At 47.6% G+C, this 17,893-nt stretch overlaps 1 protein-coding gene across 1 annotated transcript in view; it reads right to left on the bottom strand.

Annotated features, from left to right (window-relative positions):
- Nucleotides 1-6,768: 6,768 nt before the first annotated feature.
- Nucleotides 6,769-17,893, bottom strand: part of LOC119167636 (sulfotransferase ssu-1) — a 49,440-nt gene continuing 38,315 nt past the window's right edge. Inside the window, exons 4-5 of the mRNA XM_037419143.2 lie at nucleotides 9,813-10,200; nucleotides 6,769-7,048 (exon numbers count right to left, since the gene is read on the bottom strand). Of these exons, the coding sequence (XP_037275040.1) occupies nucleotides 6,824-7,048; nucleotides 9,813-10,200 (613 nt within the window). The 3' untranslated portion in view covers nucleotides 6,769-6,823. The remainder of the gene's footprint in view (nucleotides 7,049-9,812; nucleotides 10,201-17,893) is intronic.

The following is a 17,893-nucleotide window of genomic DNA, read 5'->3' as shown; positions in this document are numbered from 1 at the left end:
AGTTTCGGAAACGTTCAAAACGCTGTTTCCACTTCGGCCACTCATTCGGCGACGAAAAGTTGAAGGCGCGGAGGTTGAATAATGAATGACGTCATGCCTGGTGCTATTTTGCTTGCGGCATCCTTCGCTAGGATGATGACTAGAAGCCGATGTCCACTGGTAGCACCTGTTTTTCTGACACCATGTTGAAGTCGTCAGGGACGAGCGAGAAGGCCGTCGGCTGGGTTACGTGGACACAAGTTTATTCCAGAACCGTGTTCACGACGATGATGATGATGGCGAAGAAGAAAATGATTTTGATCGTAATGATGATGATGATGCTTGTTATTCTGGCGATCCTTGTTATTCTGGCGCACACCCACAAAGGGGGATTAGCCAAGAACCGGGTGGCAGGACCACGTTCTAGCCTAGGAGCTCAGCCATGTGCCACGCGCACCTCGAGCATGCGTGGTCACCAGTGTCGTCTGGCTTGTCCTAGATGACAGCATATACAACAGGAGGGGGGAGAGTAAGCTCTGGGAGCCGAATTCTCTATGCTGTTGTTTCTCCAAAGATATACTTTCTTTAAAACAGGTGCGTTCCTCAAATAGTCACGGCCTTCAGCAAGTGTCTCCGCACCCACCGCTGAAAAATTCCTCGCAACGGGGATGCCCGCGACACACCCGTAACTGCACGCAAGATGCACAAAAAAGTCGGTCCAACTCGCAACGCTTGATTCAATTCGATTAAAAAAATACGGTCGAGGTCATTACTCGTCTAACTGCTTCGCATCACGTCGACTACCAGATAGAGTGGGATCTGTAGAATGAAGAATGAGTAGCCGCAGTGCTTATGAAAGGTGTTGGTTGACTTGTTAGGTTTCAGAAATAAAAAAAAAATCCAGGACGTAAGTACAACTTCGTGTATTAGATTGAGTGTATTAATATTCACGTCCTCATTGATTACAGTCGGCTTGCTTCGGTATAATCGTAACTAATGATAATCTTAATGCGATAGCGTTAGAGAGCTCGTGTCGCAGAAATTTTGTCGTCGGCGTCAGCCCCTTTGGCTGTGAGCGAAAAATCGCCCCTGAACGAACACGTTGGACATGGAACGAAAAACTCATTAGAGAGATCACCGCAGGAGGCCACTACTTGTCCACGCGTGTGCACGTGATCACGTCTAAAAAGCCACACATTTGAAGAAAAAGAAGAAAAAAAAGGGCTCAAGGTCATGAGGCACGCGTGATGTAGTTTCTTTGCCCTTGTCACCCTTTTCTGCTCAGCTTCCAGCGCTTTCGTCGGGACGAAGAAAGAGAGAATTGCAGCATGCGACAAACCTTTGTAACTCCACTCGCACTGGACGGATTCTTAAAATTTTTGCGGCATTGAATTCATGAAGCAATAGGCTGTTCAAGTGAATTTATGCCATGGTTACTTGTAAAACTTTTTCAGGGCCCCTTTGACGCATTTTGTTCGACAGGTGTCACGACGAAAACACGTCCATTCGGCGATTTGTAGGCGCATTTGGGAGGCCTCAAACTACGTCGACAAAGGCCAGAATAGTGCAGCCATCACCGCTAAAAACACACAGGAACTTTGAAACAGCTCTAAAAATGAACGACTATGTCCATATAGCGGAAAACATATTGTGCCTTTCCAGAGGCGTTGATCAAGCAAACAGCAAACGCTAGATAATGTGCTGCCATCTGTGAAGCATTGTCAGACTCTTTATGACCTCTGAGATGGCAAGCGCGGCGTGTATCTTGGAGGCCATTTGACTCTTGCTCTAGATCAAACACCTGTATGTACTGTTCGCGTGCGCGCGCTGGTACAATATACTGTGTGTTTGTGTGTGTAACAAAACATATTAATAAGTATGCACTTAGCGGTTGAAGTGCGCACGAGGGACCTGGATTTCACTATCGCGTTCGACTCTTGAAGGCGAAGCTTAAGGGTGCCCAATTTTTTACTTCCACTTTATTAAAACAACCTCCAGGGCCGCGTTCGCAGGACAATAAACTACGCCCATAGTATATCTAGTTTATATTTCTGCAAAGAGCACTTGAACAGCGGCTGATGAAAGTGTAACCGAAGGCTTAAGTGGGAAAATGAAATTATAATTCTCGAAAAGAGAGACACCACTCCTTCAAGAAAGGGTCACTCGTGGCTTGGATATTAATGTGTAACCAGGCATATCCACGATTTCCTCGTTCAAAACCCCAGTTTCGTTGTAGCAATTAGGTCGCACAAAAACTTATGCATCCATAAAAATGAGGTAATCTGGTTCAAGTTTTGTTTAAGCTGCGTGTGTTTGCAATGAAAAAGAAATATTTTTCAAAGCAAGGTTGATCATAACCTTCGATGTGGGAAGCGATGTGTACGCTGATGACCCAAAAGTTATCCGTCTTCCGGGTAAGCACTTTGCCAACGGATACCTATGCGAATTTCAGTTTTGTTTTTTGGTTTATTAAGATTTTACCTCTATAAAACGGAGGTGAAACCTTCCAGGACCCCAATTAAGTTTTTCATCCATGCATTCATATTTCCATCCATCCATCCATCCATCCATTCATACATCCATCCATCCATCTATCTATTCATCCATCCATCCATCCATCCATCCATCCACCCATCCATCCATCCATCCATCCATCCATCCGTCCATCCATCCATCCATCCATCCATCCATCCATCCATCCATCCATCCATCCATCCATCCATCCATCCATTCATACATTTGGATGGCCTTGCCAAGTAAATACCTGTATTCAGGGCACAGATGTACATTCAGCTACAAAGATCACGCTTTTTCTCGGCTAACACTGCTGCTGTCAGTTATTTTGTTTTTGCGGCTGGCAGGACCAAATGGCGCTTTTGTCGTGGCCTGATCCTGCGATCTGCAGGATAAAGTGGGCGTCGGCGTCTCGCGGCCTACGGGTCGAGCGAAGCAAAAATAATCACGTGATGACGTCAGCAGGACGCCAGAGATAGCCCAATCTTTGATGTCATTATGACATCGCATTACGCCATGACGTCATCGCCAGGCAACATAGCTTGAACGGAGCCAGTCGGATCACGGAGGCGGTGCATACCCAACGGTACAAAGGTGCTCTGTGCAACGCTGGTTCGAGGTCGCTGGCCAACCTGGCCGACGTTGGGAATTGGTTGGCTGCCGAGATATGCCCACGTATGGGGATTGACATTGGCCTCACGCTGGCCGATGTTATGGCCACCTACATTGTAGGGCCTACCTTATTGGCTGACCTGGCCGAGTGCCAGCCTCCGCATGGCAACGTTCGGCCCGGTGAAAATTGCCACGTGGCCAGCTGGTGACCACTAGGGCGTAGCCTGGAAGGGGGTTTAACTTCCTTTTGATTTTTTTAAAATTTGCACATGTACTGTATTGTATACATCTGCATGTACAACAACAAAACCACGCACGAACGTAAACTATGATTGCACCCCACGCCCCCCCCCCCAAATAAAATTGCAGCTCACGCCAGTATCAGCCGCTGTTGTTCATAGGTACTATGGACTATGTTACAGTGAGAGACTATATTGTTACCCTTCAAGTGGACGAAAGAGTGCGAGTCATCGTTTTCTTAGCTGAAGCTTCTACTCACTTTTGGGCCTATTCTTCGTCCATTTCGACGTATCAGCCACAACTGAGGTGCACATTGACGCCAGTGAAATTAGCATCAGCGCAGTATTAGTTCAGCGTCATGGCACCGCCGAACATGTCATTGCCTACGTGAGCCGATATTTAAGTAAACCTGAGCGCAATTGCACTGTTACAGAGAAAGATTGTCTAGAATCTGTTTTCGCCGTGCACAAGTTTCGCCCGTACATCTATGGCCACCGATTCTCTACCGTCACAGACCACCACTCACATTGTTGGCTCACTGGTCTACGAGATACAACCAGTCGTCATGCACGATAGGCGCTCCGCTTGCAAGAATATGACTGATGTTTGCTTCAAGAGTGGCCACCGTCACGCGGAAACTGACCGCCTATCGTGATTTTCCCTTCCCACGACTGAATGCGACGCCAACAGTTTAGACGACTGCCTGGCTCCTCTTGACTCACGGTTTCCAGATTTGGAAACGTTCCGTACAGAACAACGTCAAGACCGTAGTCTGGCTCCATTTTTCTCATCTGCCGTCGATAAGCCACATCAGAGCCCATTCGTCATGCAGGACGGCATTCTTTACAAGCGAAATGTTGCTGCAAAAGGGGCCCGCCTTCTTTGGTTGTCCCCAAATCTCTGCGACCCAACGTGCTACAAGCTATGCACGACGATCCAACATCTGGGCATATGGGGTTTGCCGAGACCTATCACCGCACGCTGAAACGGTTCTAATGGCCCCGCATGCGTCAAGCTACAGCTAAATACGTGACCAGCTGTGAGCATTGTAAACGGTACAAGAGTTCGACAAGTGTGCCGCTAGGATTTCTCCATCCCATACCACCTGCATGTTTTAGCTTTGAGGTCTTGGGTATTGACTTGATGGGTCCTTTTCCAGAATATATCACTGGGAACCGCTGGAATATAGTCTGTGTAGACCACCTCATTCGGTATGCTGAAACCACAGCGATCTCTGCCGCAACAGCCGATCACGTTTGTGACTTTCTGCTTTGCTACATCATCCTCCGACATGGGCGCCCTCGTACTATTATCAGTGACCGTGGCCGGCAGTTTGTAGCCGATGTCGCGGAAGAGTTGATTCGCTGGTCTGATTTCCTGTTTAGTCCCTCCACTTCATACCATCCACAGACCAACGGTCTGACTGAGCGTGTCAACAGGACGCTAATTAACATGCTCGCTATGTACGTTGATTCCAGGCATAAAAACTGGGACGATGTTTTGTCACTTATGACCTTCGCCTACCGAGACCACCGGCTTTAGCCCGTTTTACCTTCTCTACATCCGTGAGCCGCGTACTACCCTCGACACGATTCTCCCGTTTTCAGAGCAAGAAAACTCATCCCTTGCAGAGACACTCTGTCACGCAGAGTAGGCACGGCGCATCGTGCGTCTTCGTACTTTCGCAGCCCAAGACCGTTCAAAGGCTCACTATTGCAAGCGACATCGATATGTGTCGTACAGCGAAGAAGATATGGTGTGTCTGTGGACTTCATACTACGAGCGTGGCTTTTACCAAATGTTTGTTTATCAAAAGTATCAAAAGGAAAACGTAAAAGAAACTTTTTACGTTTTTAAAACAGTATCGTAACATTATGACTTACGCTGAAAGGAGCCAAATTGGTCGGAAAGATGAGCTCTTTCTGTCAGTATGCTATACAAGTTATAAGCAACGGAACTCTCAATTCAGTAACACAGCACAACATTGTTTTCAGCCTAAAAATGATTGAAGCAGCTTTAGAGCTGCAAAAAGGCAAAGTGATCACTCATTCAAATGTAGTGTCCAAATTTATTTTTGCATGCAGAGGTACAAGTTTCGCTAACCATGGCATGCTATTGCTATAGCTCAAATAGTGTAGCGATGTACTCGGATACTGCGACACAAATACTGTGCTTTTTTAGAGCACCCCCACCACGAGGTTGGTGTCAGGGTGTCGGTAATCAAAGTGCAGTTCAATCAAAGGCAGTTCTGTATTCAGTTAGAGCGTTATACTGCCAAGCTTTCACATCTCATTAACAGCAAAAAGAACGAAAGCATGGCCAGAATATTGTATCCTTTCTTGTTAACTAAGATTTTGCTACATTCCATTCTTTAGGCCTTACACCTCTAAGCCTCGCACGATTGCTGCAGGGGCAGGTGGGAGAGCTTCTTAGGGGGTCACGGATGTGTAACAACGTTGAAAGGACACACCATTGCGCCTTCTCTGTCTTAATGTTCATATAATTACGAATAACCGGGGCACGTATACTCACCGAACTCTGCACCCCTCTGTTCGCACGTTGTCTTCTGTCAAATCAGCCGTCAGAGTGGTTGCAGCTGCCACTATTCCAAAGATGCGTATCTTCATCTATACCGTAGTAGCGTATAAAAATGCGTATAAAACTAAATTTATAGTTGTGAAACAATTATTTCACCTTTTCACTTTCTTGAAATGTAGGTGTAAGAAATAATTTTAAGCTATAATATTGCACCTAAGACCGCTTTCATATGTCACAGACACTGCTGTTATGCCGAAATGAAAGTAATTTCACAGTACATATTTCAAAATAAAATGAAAACGCAGAATAGACGCGTGTTTCTGCTTACACTACGGGCAAACTGACGAGCGTGATCGCCCGCGTTTGCATTTGTCACCGATCTAAAAAAAAAGAGGTCGGCCGAAAGTAAACCTGCGACGTCGGGCCAAGCACACTGACTGACCTACTGCAGACCTGGCCAAATGGCGTTGGCTGATGGTAAATCTACGATGTCGGGTAAAGCACGCTGGCAGACCTACTGCCGACCTAGTCAATGGCCACTCACGGGCCGACCACTTTTTTGGGTTGTCTCGCCGACTGAACTGGCCACCGACTGGTTGCCGGCCCTTAACCGACCATCGGCCACTGGCCATGTCCCCTTGGGTAACCACTTGAGGTGCCTCCCATCTTGGAGGCAGTACAACCCAACGTTAGGTGCAAATTGCGTTCGACGTGGTGGGATCACTACATATAATGAGAAGAAAAAGATGTGAGCTTTTGAAGGACGTTAGACGAGAATTGGTGATGGCTCTTCACACATTCACCGGACGGCAGCTTCGATAACTTTCGAAACACACGGATGATCACAAAATTTACTGCGCGAATCAGCATAACAAAAGAAGCAAGTGACCGAGAAGTAGACAACATTTATTTCAATTTCGGGACCTGTCAACTGTATACGTCATCGAGGAATGTCGATGTCCTTCCACAAGTCCATGACGTCACTTCCCGCCGTCTTGACTCTGATGCGTTCCAGCATCCTCTGCACCTGCACCGGAGAGAAGTGTCCCTTCCAGTCACCCACAGCGCCCTTGCGGACAAACTCGCCAGTCATGGGCCTTCGGACAAGTTCTTCCAAGCTCGCTGCGGCTTGCCGTTCTTGTTCTTTGATGCTTGCCGCTTTTTGCTGAAATGTATTTTTGAAAACAGTGAAACACGTTCACAGTTTCACATACCGAAACGTTGATTGATGATTGATTGATATGTGGGGTTGAATGTCCCAAAACCACCATGTGATTATGGAAGACGCCGTAGTGGAGGGCTCCGGAAATTTTGACCACTTGGGGCATACCGAAACATTTCTGCTATGAATTATTATTATAAAAACGTTACTTTTTACGTTACGTACCAAAGCCTGAATAATATTACGTGACACACCGTTGTGCAGGGCTTCGTACATTTTCAGCGTCTGTTATTTTTTTTAACGTGCCCCCAGGCCTACATCATTTCGCCTACACCAAACTTCGTACGCCGTGGAAGAGATCGAACCCACAACTTTGGGGTCCATTAGTCGAGCATCGATAATTTCATAACCACTGTGCCACTGAAAGCTGCAATTGGGATTTATTGATTCACTCACTTTGGCGCGTTAACTTACGACACTCTCACAATTGAAATAGCGATATATTGATTACTTACGGAAACTGCCAATAATTGAGCTAGCTGGCACTGAGTCATTGGTGAAGAGACGAGCGCGAAGACCCGAATGCAAGAAAACTAAATAGCCCAAAAGTCACCTTGGTTTCGTTTCTTATCTTTTGTTCATGCTTACATGCATCATTTTCTTTTACGGTGATCGCTGTTGAAATCAGCTAGGAATCGTTACAAATGACTCTTAGAAACCTTTTCGTAAATATGCTTCTCATCAATAGAAAAATATAATAAAGTATTTATTCTCAGTGACGCATATCACAAATAAGCAATATGTTATCACCTCTGGTATGATGTTGCCATGTCGAAATACAAGCTTATATGCTTGCTTGCACGTGCGAAAGCAGAATATGATTTTACGGCAGGACGAAGCGGTACACCCCGAATCAGCTCTAGCTATTTGTGGTTCTTCACTTAAAAGACACCTAAGTCTGCGTACACGGGTGTTTTTCCCCTCCTTCAACAGTAGTAGTCTCCTCAGCCGGGAGTCGATCCGGTGACGTCATTGTCAACCACACAGCAACATAGCCACTGTCAACCATGGTAGGCACTAGTATGCATTATTGCTAAACACTGACTTTTCCAACAGACTTCTCACTTTCAATTTATTTATGTGATAGTCTTCTGCGGCAGCTCTATTTACTTCTAAGTTCATAAAGGCTTAAGTTGTTCAGGGAGTTCAAGCACAGACAGAAACAATGTATGTACCAGTCTGTTGCGTTGTTGCAAGAATTAGAATTATTCGTCGGACAACACACTGCACAAATAGTACCTGTTCAACATCAAGGTATTACTCTTGCCTAATAGAAAACGGCATTATTGCTCGTCAGGTTCCATAATCATCGTCAAATTCTTTCCACCTAGTGCAAGCTGAAGCACCACCCCCATCCTCGCCCCTCCATGTGTGTTTTAATTTCAATGTATTTTGTGCGTGCTGATTTTGTTTCACTTTGCGAACCTTTTTTTATTTTCTTACTCCGTCTAACTGGTGGCCTTTCTTTAGTGCAATGATGAATAAACTTGTTGCCTTCTTCGACTGCATTTGTCATCACTTCGAACCATTCTGTTGCTCTAACCAGTCGTCTGTCCTACGTAAGCATGAGCTTGCCGGTCAATTCTTTGTCATGATCTTCGGATACTTACCCTTGTTCACCAAAACGAAGATGGTGTTGCCGGGAAAACTCTGCACAAGCGTACTCCCGTTCCCTGAACGCCGACGTGTCTATAGAAGCGTTACCCGCACATTTGACGAGCGACACACACACACACACACACACACACACACACACACACACACACACACACACACACACACACACACACACACACACACGCACACACACGCACGCACGCGCACGCGCACACACGCGCACGCACACACACGCACACGCACGCACGCACACACACGCACGCGCACGCACGCACACACACACACGCGCACACACACACGCACGCGCACGCACACGCACACGCGCACGCACACGCGCACGCGCACGCACACGCGCACGCACACGCACACGCACACGCACGCACACGCACACGCACACGCACACACACACACACACACTTTATACCTCTTCCCATTTCCTATATATTTATTTTCCTCTCTCCTCACTTGTATTTCTTGCCTTAGTTATGTCTAATTCTCTATCTCTTTCTTTCTATGCTTGCTTTGTTCTCGCTGCTCCTCATTGACCCCCTCCTTACCACCACATTTCTCTTAGTTACCCCCACCTACTTATCCTTGGTACACAATTGTCACGCAGCGGGAATGCTCTGGAGCGAGCTTAGTCCATTGGTGCACTCCATATCGCAACGCTATTCGATTCATTTCATAGTTACACTATATACTATACATTGTAAGGCTATGCTAAGCTCTGCTAGTGTGCCTGAATAACTTACTGGTAACAAAGCGCGCGTAAGAATCGCGCATACGCTGATTTGAATCCAGCCTCGGCAAGAAGCTGTTTTTGCCAACTTTTTTTATTTTTCTTTATTTTTCACCCTCTTTCTCGCTCTGCGCTTCGGTCATTCATCACCGTGTGCCTGCTCTTAATGAACACTCTGACAGAGCGAAAAACCAGTTCTGGCTAAGTCGTGCGGCAACGATTGATCTATAATATGTTGCCACGTAATCATGCTGTATCTGGAGATAGTTAAACTATTTCGCGTTCACACATTTGCATATGTTTGCTCAGGTAAACTGTTATGGAGACAGTACGTGCTAACCGTTCACACACCTCCTCTGTGACGGGGAAGTCGCACGAGTTGAAGACCTTCTTCATGTTGCCCAGCGCCGCGGCCTCCAAGATGCGGCCCACTAGCGCCGGTTCTCGGCACAGCCTCGAGGCGTACTCATTTCCGAGAAAGCCGGCGATCTTGACGACGGCGGCTGATGTGTCCTCCTTGATATCCTCGTACGTCAGGAATAGCACGTTGGGGTCCAACCGGTGCGCGTACCACGAGAGCAGGTGGTCGAAGTAGTCGCCGTACTCGAAGTCACCCGTGATGAACAGCTCGAAGAAGTCACCGAAGGTGCCCTGTCCGAAGCAGTAGCCCGGCAGGTGCTTGGTGTGGTAGTAGTAGGACACGCAGCAGTCGAACGGGTTGCGCGTGATGTACAGGTACCTGCGTCAAGTGACATGTGTCAATGGGTGTACAGACGGCGTCAAACGTTTGTGGTACATTTAAAGCAGGAAAACATTCAAAAAAAGTTTATCGTAGGGGGTTCCATCGCGAAAGACGTGGAGGGACAAGGTAAAATTTCCACCACATGCCACGATCATATCCTGGTTTGGGATGTTAAATCTCAGATGATAATATCTGGTTGCATCTAGTGCTACTTGTGGTTGTATGTGTGCCTTTTCGGCCTTTGTCTTTCACGCCGCTCCCCTACGATACGACAACTAGCAGACGACTTTACTGCAGCAAACTGAACTACTCAACCAATTGCCGACCCTTCTATAAAAGGTTATATTACTGTAGCACACTATAATCATATCCTGGTAGGGCATATGCCCGCGGATGCATCACCATTAAAGGGAAGCCAGAAAACTTTACTCAAGTGTGCCCGTCCTGCCCTCTTTGAAGTGCAGGGTTATGGACACGCAAGTATATAAAGGGGCCATCACGTGGTCACCCAGCACTTAGTGGCTTTCGGCGAAAAACGGAGGTAGATGGTCAAATATGCTTGTACACATGTGAGCACTGGGCTGTAAAAGATTATTTCAGTCCAAAATATGCCGTAGAAGTCGCCGGCTGTAAACTCTGCCCAACGGCGCGGCGACCGTCATTTCGCCATGACGTGAGTGACAAGCCGTAAGGAGCAGTGCCGTCGTCTGCTATCAAACAGAACCTTCCGCACGCAGTCACTGTGTGCGATGTGTTGCTAGTGTTGCTTGTTGCGTGGTCCGCCAGTGTCAGTGTGTTGCAAGTGTTGCGGCGTTTAGCATCGCCATGTCGTCGGGCCCATCATCACCTCGCTATTTGGGCAGTGGTATCGAACAGCAAAAGCGGTGAAGACGCCGTACACGCTTGACTTCAACCCCATCGCCACCTGATCAAGCGATGAAGAAAGCGTCGAAGATGGGGCGAACCCAAATGCCAACGACCTCGCTGTTGTGGCATACGTTGTAGACGGCCTTCCACAAGGATAAAGAGCTTTACTTTATGCGTGCCGGGTAGACAAGCGAACTTGGGATTCGGGGGTCTGTCGACATTGCATTCGCGAGCAAGTGTTACTTTGTGCAATGAAATTGGTAAAGCGTGCAGATTTTTGTTTGCTAGCACAGGTGCATGCACGGCCTTCGGCGCTGAGCCTAATAAATAGGTGGGCGTAACAACGCTGCGAGTTGGGACCATTGTTTTTCATCGATTGTTGCTTGCAGCATATGTAAACATTAGCCGAAGTGAACCACATGTCAGTGCGGTTCAATTGCGCTAGAATTACTCACGATATACACTTCCGCCGAACTTTTGCTTGAACTCCGTCGACTGCACAAGGTTCCGCTTAACTAGAGCACTACCTTTGTTGCAACGCCAGCGGTTGCCGAAGTGGACACAGAGCAGCACTTGCACGCGTCTTTTCTCTCTCTCTCTCTCTCTCTCTCTCTCTCTCTCTCTCTCTCTCTCTCTTTGTTCCCTCTCCACCCCATGTCCCCTCTCTCATGATACAAGTTTCAAGCGGTCAATAAATGCTGTCTTCTGCCTGGTGACAACGACTAGTTCATGTCTCCGGCGGCGTCTCCGCCGCCAACGTAACAGACTTCAAGTACTTCGATTTCGAAACTTCGAAAACAATTCACGCGAGTCTTTACTTCAACTGACCAATCCTCTTTGAGCGTGCAGTCACAAAATCTTGTTCATGGGCTACACTACGTATTCCTGAGCTTGTCAATAGCTCCTTGGCATTGCGAAATGGCGCCTTAGCACTGCGGTAATGTAGTTTTGGCCACGCAGTCCACATTTTAATTTTCCTGTGCTACGCTTCACCATTCTGTCGAAGTGGAGACCACCACCATAATCGATTGATATGTTGAGTTTACAGAACCTCCATATGAATATGAAAGACACCGTAGTGGAGGGCTCTGGAAGTTTTGACCACCTGGAGTTCTTTAACGTGCAGCTTGATCTGAGGACACGGGTCTCAAGCATTTCCGACTTTATCAAAAATGCGTCCGCCGTGGCTGGTATTCGATCGCGCAGCCTGCGGCTCAGAAGTCGAGTGCTTTAGCCACTACAGCGCCGTGGCGGGTGTCACTATCGGTCATAAGTGGCCCCGCATGCAGGACTATCAAACAACACAAGCATCTCGAGTTTTACCGAAAATTTATCTAAAACTTTTACCTGACGTTTTACCTAAAACTGCGAAAAACTTCCTGAAACGTTGGGATGAGGGCCGCGCCGCGAAGTAAACGGTCTCGGCAAGCACGCGATTACCAATGGAGTCACTGGGTTACCCGGGCAACGCACTCGTTCAGCTTTCCTAGCAGTAGAGCTGCATAGCAGGATTTAGTTCTACGCTACGACCAACACAAGCGCGACACTATAGTGCTGGTTTTTTTTTTTTGCGCGTGATTTAGACTTACAGCCTAGGAGGTTTAGAGAAAAAACATTTTAAATCTTCTTGCCCACACAATTACGTACATGAGAATTACATTAGCGCAAGGTTAAATACAGAGTTAGCGGTAGGATATAGTAGAAATAGCGCTAGAAATTGAACGATTATGAGAGCCGGGAATCTCCAACGTTGCACTTCAAAAATTTACTTCCACACCTTTGCCCTCGAAATGGACCGGCCGTTATCAGAAGTATGGCATAGCTTCAAGTTCATGTAACATGGCGAGTTGGACTTCTTGGCTCTTGTTCACTTTCAAGAAATACATCACACAATTCCCTTTTATTAAGATAGCAATTGCATGTACACTCTCGAGTGATTTTTGCCTCCGGCTTTGGCGTCGACGTTGGCATTTGTCACCGTCGTCATTCACCTTAATGTGTACGTATCTGTATATATTGTCACGCTCCTTGCTCAAGTATTGTTACCACTCCATTACACGTGTGGGTGTGTCTCCTTGAGCAACCACACCGATTGACTAAAGAACCGTCGAAATAATTGTATAACGTCCTGATGTAATTACGCACACAACCCGAACATTACAGATTGTTCTGTAACAAATGTGACCGCTAGCGATAACGCTGGAACATTCGACGACACATGTATAAATACCGACGTGCGTCGTCGTTTGCCTGTTGATCGACAGTCGACGCTCTGTTTGCCGCTATAAGTGCCAGTTTCTTGCTGTAATCTGACTCTCTTTTTACGTGCCTACAAGTTCGGCCTGAATATACAGTTCCATTGGCAACCTGCAGTCTACTCCCTTCGTTCATGTGACGACCTCGCCCCGCCGCGGTGGTCTAGTGGCTAAGGTACTCGACTGCTGACCCGCAGGTCGCGGGATCAAATCCCGGCTGCGGCGGCTGCATTTCCGGTGGAGGCGGAAATGTTGTAGGCCCGTGTGCTCAGATTTGGGCGCACGTTAAAGAACCCCAGGTGGTCGAAATTTCCGGAGCCCTCCACTACGGCGTCTCTCATAATCATATGGTGATTTGAGGACATTAAACCCCCCATATCAATCAATAAATAAATAAATCATGTGACGACCTTGTTACAATATGAAAATCAAGAAATAAAAAAGTATAGACCACCTTCCCCAAGCGAACCATAACGGGATGCGAAGCAGCAGTGGTGCGCACGGAGTTGACCCGCCTGAAACGGACGTCGACGTATATAGGGCTGGAAAAATGGTTTAAAACGAAACTCGGTGTAGCCTTTACTCGAGTTCACGTTTCTTTGAAGCGCAGACACGGGAGTGCGGTTGGGTTTTGTGTAAGTACATGGCCGATAAACGAGCCGAAAGAGTGTTGCCACTCGTTGTGCGCTCGAATGTTGCCAGCGGTAAAGAGGCTGGAGCGAGTAACATAACACGCAGCGAGCGGTGTTATGTTATAGGCTAGGGAGGCAGTGACGTTAACGCGCGCGCCCTGCGAGGGAAGGACTGACCTACTTGTCATCGCCCCAACACCTGCGGCCAGGAATACGCGGTACGGACGGAAAACAGCGTTACACAGGCTAGTCAAAAAGCTTCTTCGTATCTGAAAAAATCTAGAAGACCCCGTTGCGCGTAATCGAATGTCTGGTTTCGCGCTCCTGAGCGCGTGCCATTAGCTACTGAGCCACGAAAGAGCACCTCCCTAAATGCTCAAAGGGCAAGCAATCTATATATACCACGCATCACTGGTGATGCAAATCTCTTGTGAAATAGTGTTTTCAGCATTACCATCGAGATGGCGCAACGAGCGCGCTCGGCGCCCAGCTCGTCGCGAAGCGTAGTCGCCAGCTCATCCCCCACACGTACTTCACCCCTCAGAGGGAAGGAGGGGGGGGGGGGTGCGCGTGTGCTTATCTTTCGGCTTTCACCAGTACGATCGCGTTGCAGTTTGCCGGGCCCACAAAGATCATTTGCTCGCTGCACGGGCCCCATTTGCGCAAAAAGGCGCGGTTTTCACACACAGCAAAGTAACACTTGTGACACTTGTTGCACTCAGCTATAGTACCTAAGATTACGTTTCATGTGCCGTTTTTGTTCAACTGATTGATTTGTGGGTTTAACGTCCGAAAGCCACCATATAAATATGAGAGATGCCGTAATGGAGGGCTCCAGAAATTTCCACCACCTGGGGTTCTTGAACGTACCCCCAAATCTGAGCACACGGGCATACAACATTTCCGCTTCCATCGAAAATGCAGCCACCGCAGCCGGGATTCGATCCCGCGACCTGCGGGTCAGCAGCCGAGCATCTTAGCCACTTGACCACCATGGCAGGGCTGTCGTTTTTGTTTAAACAGTACGTTAAGTGTCGAGCTATGAACGTTATTTCGCTCTCATCTTGCGTGTACTGTTTTCGTGCGTCATTTGTGTATAAGCAGCGTGCTGCGCGTTTAGATCTGCTTGCCGTTGTCAGCGTGACATTCCCAGTTGTTGCTATCACATTCGTTGCTTCGCCCTTGCGGCGAAACTGTGACTTCTTTTTTTGTCTACATGTCAGGGCGCAGCTGTTAGGCACCCGATCTTGCGGTGAGCGACGTCAGCGGCATCGAAACAGGTACAATGAACTAGGGCGAAAGAGGGCGAATGCGGAGCGCAGTGAAGGAGCACGCTCGAGGAGGGAATGGCAGTGGCGAGAACCCAGGTTAGAAGCCAAGAGCCAGAAGTAGAACAAACACTCCATTTTTCTGCCTTGAATCTCAACTAGGTGTTCACCTTATAGATGTCGTCCACCACGTACGCGTATCTCACATCACCTACACGGTTTTATGCCATTAATCCCCCTGTATGTGCTGCCGACTGTTAAGGCGAACGTGGCTCAGCATGCCGGCGTGGCCGCGCATCGAAGCTTAGCGACGCATATGCACATGGCACACTGAAGATGCTGTTTCATCACTTAAGAGTGTCATTCCGTAGGATAAAATTAATATACTGACTAGAGAAAAAGCTGGGGCGCAGCAACTACAACCACCAAAGCGCTGATATCTTGGAGAGTTGTAATTGTTCCCATTGCAATACTCGAAAGAAGCGCAAAATATATAAATTCAATCAACTCAAATTTTCGAAGCATAATCATAAACAGATGTGCTCACGTATTAAAAGCAAGTACAAAATTGTGTGATGGTTATTCAACTACATTTGTGAAAGATACAATGGTCTTACTATATGTAATTTGCTTCACGGGGACAAAGTGTGCAGTCCTGCTCACTAGATGGCGCCACCATCCTTGTACTGTATAAACATTTCGGAGCGGAGCCGCGCGGCAGATTCCGCCGGCTTTCGTGCATGTCAGCGACCGTGTTTTTGTTGCGATAGTAATTATATGCACACTCTCAGCTGGATTTTGCCGCCGGCGTCGTCGTCGACGTTTGCGTCACCATCACTCACCTTATACATACGTATATATATATATATATATATATATATACATACGTATATATATATATATATATATACATACGTATATATATATATATATATATATATATATATATATATATATATATATATATATATATATATATTGTCACGTTTCTTAAGACAAACTTCGTTTATTGGGTTCGTTGAGTCGACTAGCCAAGCAGCAGCTCAGACAGATCGTCTTTTGTCTTCTTCCACTCCCGGATCTCACCCAAGCATATCAGGTGGCATTAGTCCCCCCTTTGAAAGCATCGACTCGATGCTCGTAACGAAAAAAAAAAATGAAGGCATATACACGCAGATACAGAGAACCAAAGGAGGGAGAGTGCCAGTACTCGCAGCGCAAATGAGGAAATCGCGCCAATGCTTGCGCCAAGCGCAAAAACAAAAGGCATAAAAACACAGGAGAACACCAACAGCAGCAGCACAATGTCACGGCTTGTCGCAACACGTGAACCACAAGGGCTACTGTGTGAAGTACGGCTTCAGCCTAACGACATGCACGGTTTCGGGCCGAAGCTGTCGACGAGAAGACGCTGCGCCGTCCGGAAATACCTCGTAGGTAAGATCGGTGACACATCTAAGAACCTTGTACGGTCCAAAATAACGGCTTAGGAGTTTTTCGGATAAGCCTGGTCGCCGGACAGGGGTCCATACCCACACTCGGTCCCCAGGGTGGTAGGTGACATTTCGATGGCGGAGGTTGTAACGTCGTGCGTCTTCATCTTGTTGGCGACTGGTGTTTATGCGAGCTAGCTGACGAGCTTCTTCGGCGTATTGAGTGTATTCCTCAGCGTCTGGAGCGATTTCATTGCTTTGGTCACATGGAAGCATAGCATCGAGCATGGTTCGCACGTTGCGTCCGTAAACGAGTCGGAAAGGCGGAAATCGCGTTGTTTCTTGCGTTGCCGTATTGTATGCAAACGTGATGTACGGAAGAATTTCGTCCCAGGTTTTGTGTTGTACGTCAACGTACATTGACAGCATGTCCGCTATGGTCTTGTTAAGCCTCTCTGTCAGTCCATTCGATTGCGGGTGATAAACCGTCGTTTTTCGATGAGTTGTGCAGCTCAATTTAAAAATGTCCTCCATCATTCGTGCTGTAAATGACGTCCCTCTGTCCGTAATCACGCATCACGGGGCACCATGCCGTAGGACGATTTGGTGCACGAAGAACTGCGCGACTTCAGAGGATGTGCCACGGGGTAACGCTTTTGTTTCAGCATACCGAGTGAGATAATCTGTCGCAACTATAATCCATTTGTTCCCAGAGGACGACAAAGGGAAGGGTCCAAGAAGGTCCATTCCCACGAGGTCAAACGGTGTCTGTGGAGGTGCGATCGGCTGGAGCAGGCCTGCGGGTCTCACAGGCGGAGTCTTGCGACGCTGGCACTCACGGCAGCCTTTCACGTATCGATGTACACTTGTTGATAGTCGCGGCCAGTAATACTGTTGGCGAACTCTGGCGAGAGTTCGCGAATAGCCCAAATGTCCTGACGTGGGCTCATCGGGGCCCGCAAGGAGGATCTCGTCCCGCATTTCGGTAGGAACAACGAGTAGGAAGGCTTTGTCGCTACCACGGGCGTTTTTCCTGTAAAGAATGCCTCTTCTTAGACAAAAAGAGGACAGTTCGCGAGCAATGTGTCGAGGGACCTGAGAGTTCCGGCCTTCCAGGGAATCAATAGCTGGGCGTAATTCGTCGTCTGCCCGCTGTTTTGACATAAATTTGGAATCGCTGACTGCTCCGAGAAAGGCATCTTCATCCTCGGAGCCCCTGACAGCGTGCCCCACAG

Source organism: Rhipicephalus microplus, chromosome 6 (assembly GCF_043290135.1).
Source record: "Rhipicephalus microplus isolate Deutch F79 chromosome 6, USDA_Rmic, whole genome shotgun sequence".
Classification (NCBI taxonomy): Eukaryota; Metazoa; Arthropoda; class Arachnida; order Ixodida; family Ixodidae; genus Rhipicephalus; species Rhipicephalus microplus.
The sequence above is the reverse complement of the archived record's forward strand: the minus strand, read 5'-3'. Positions and strand labels throughout refer to the sequence as shown.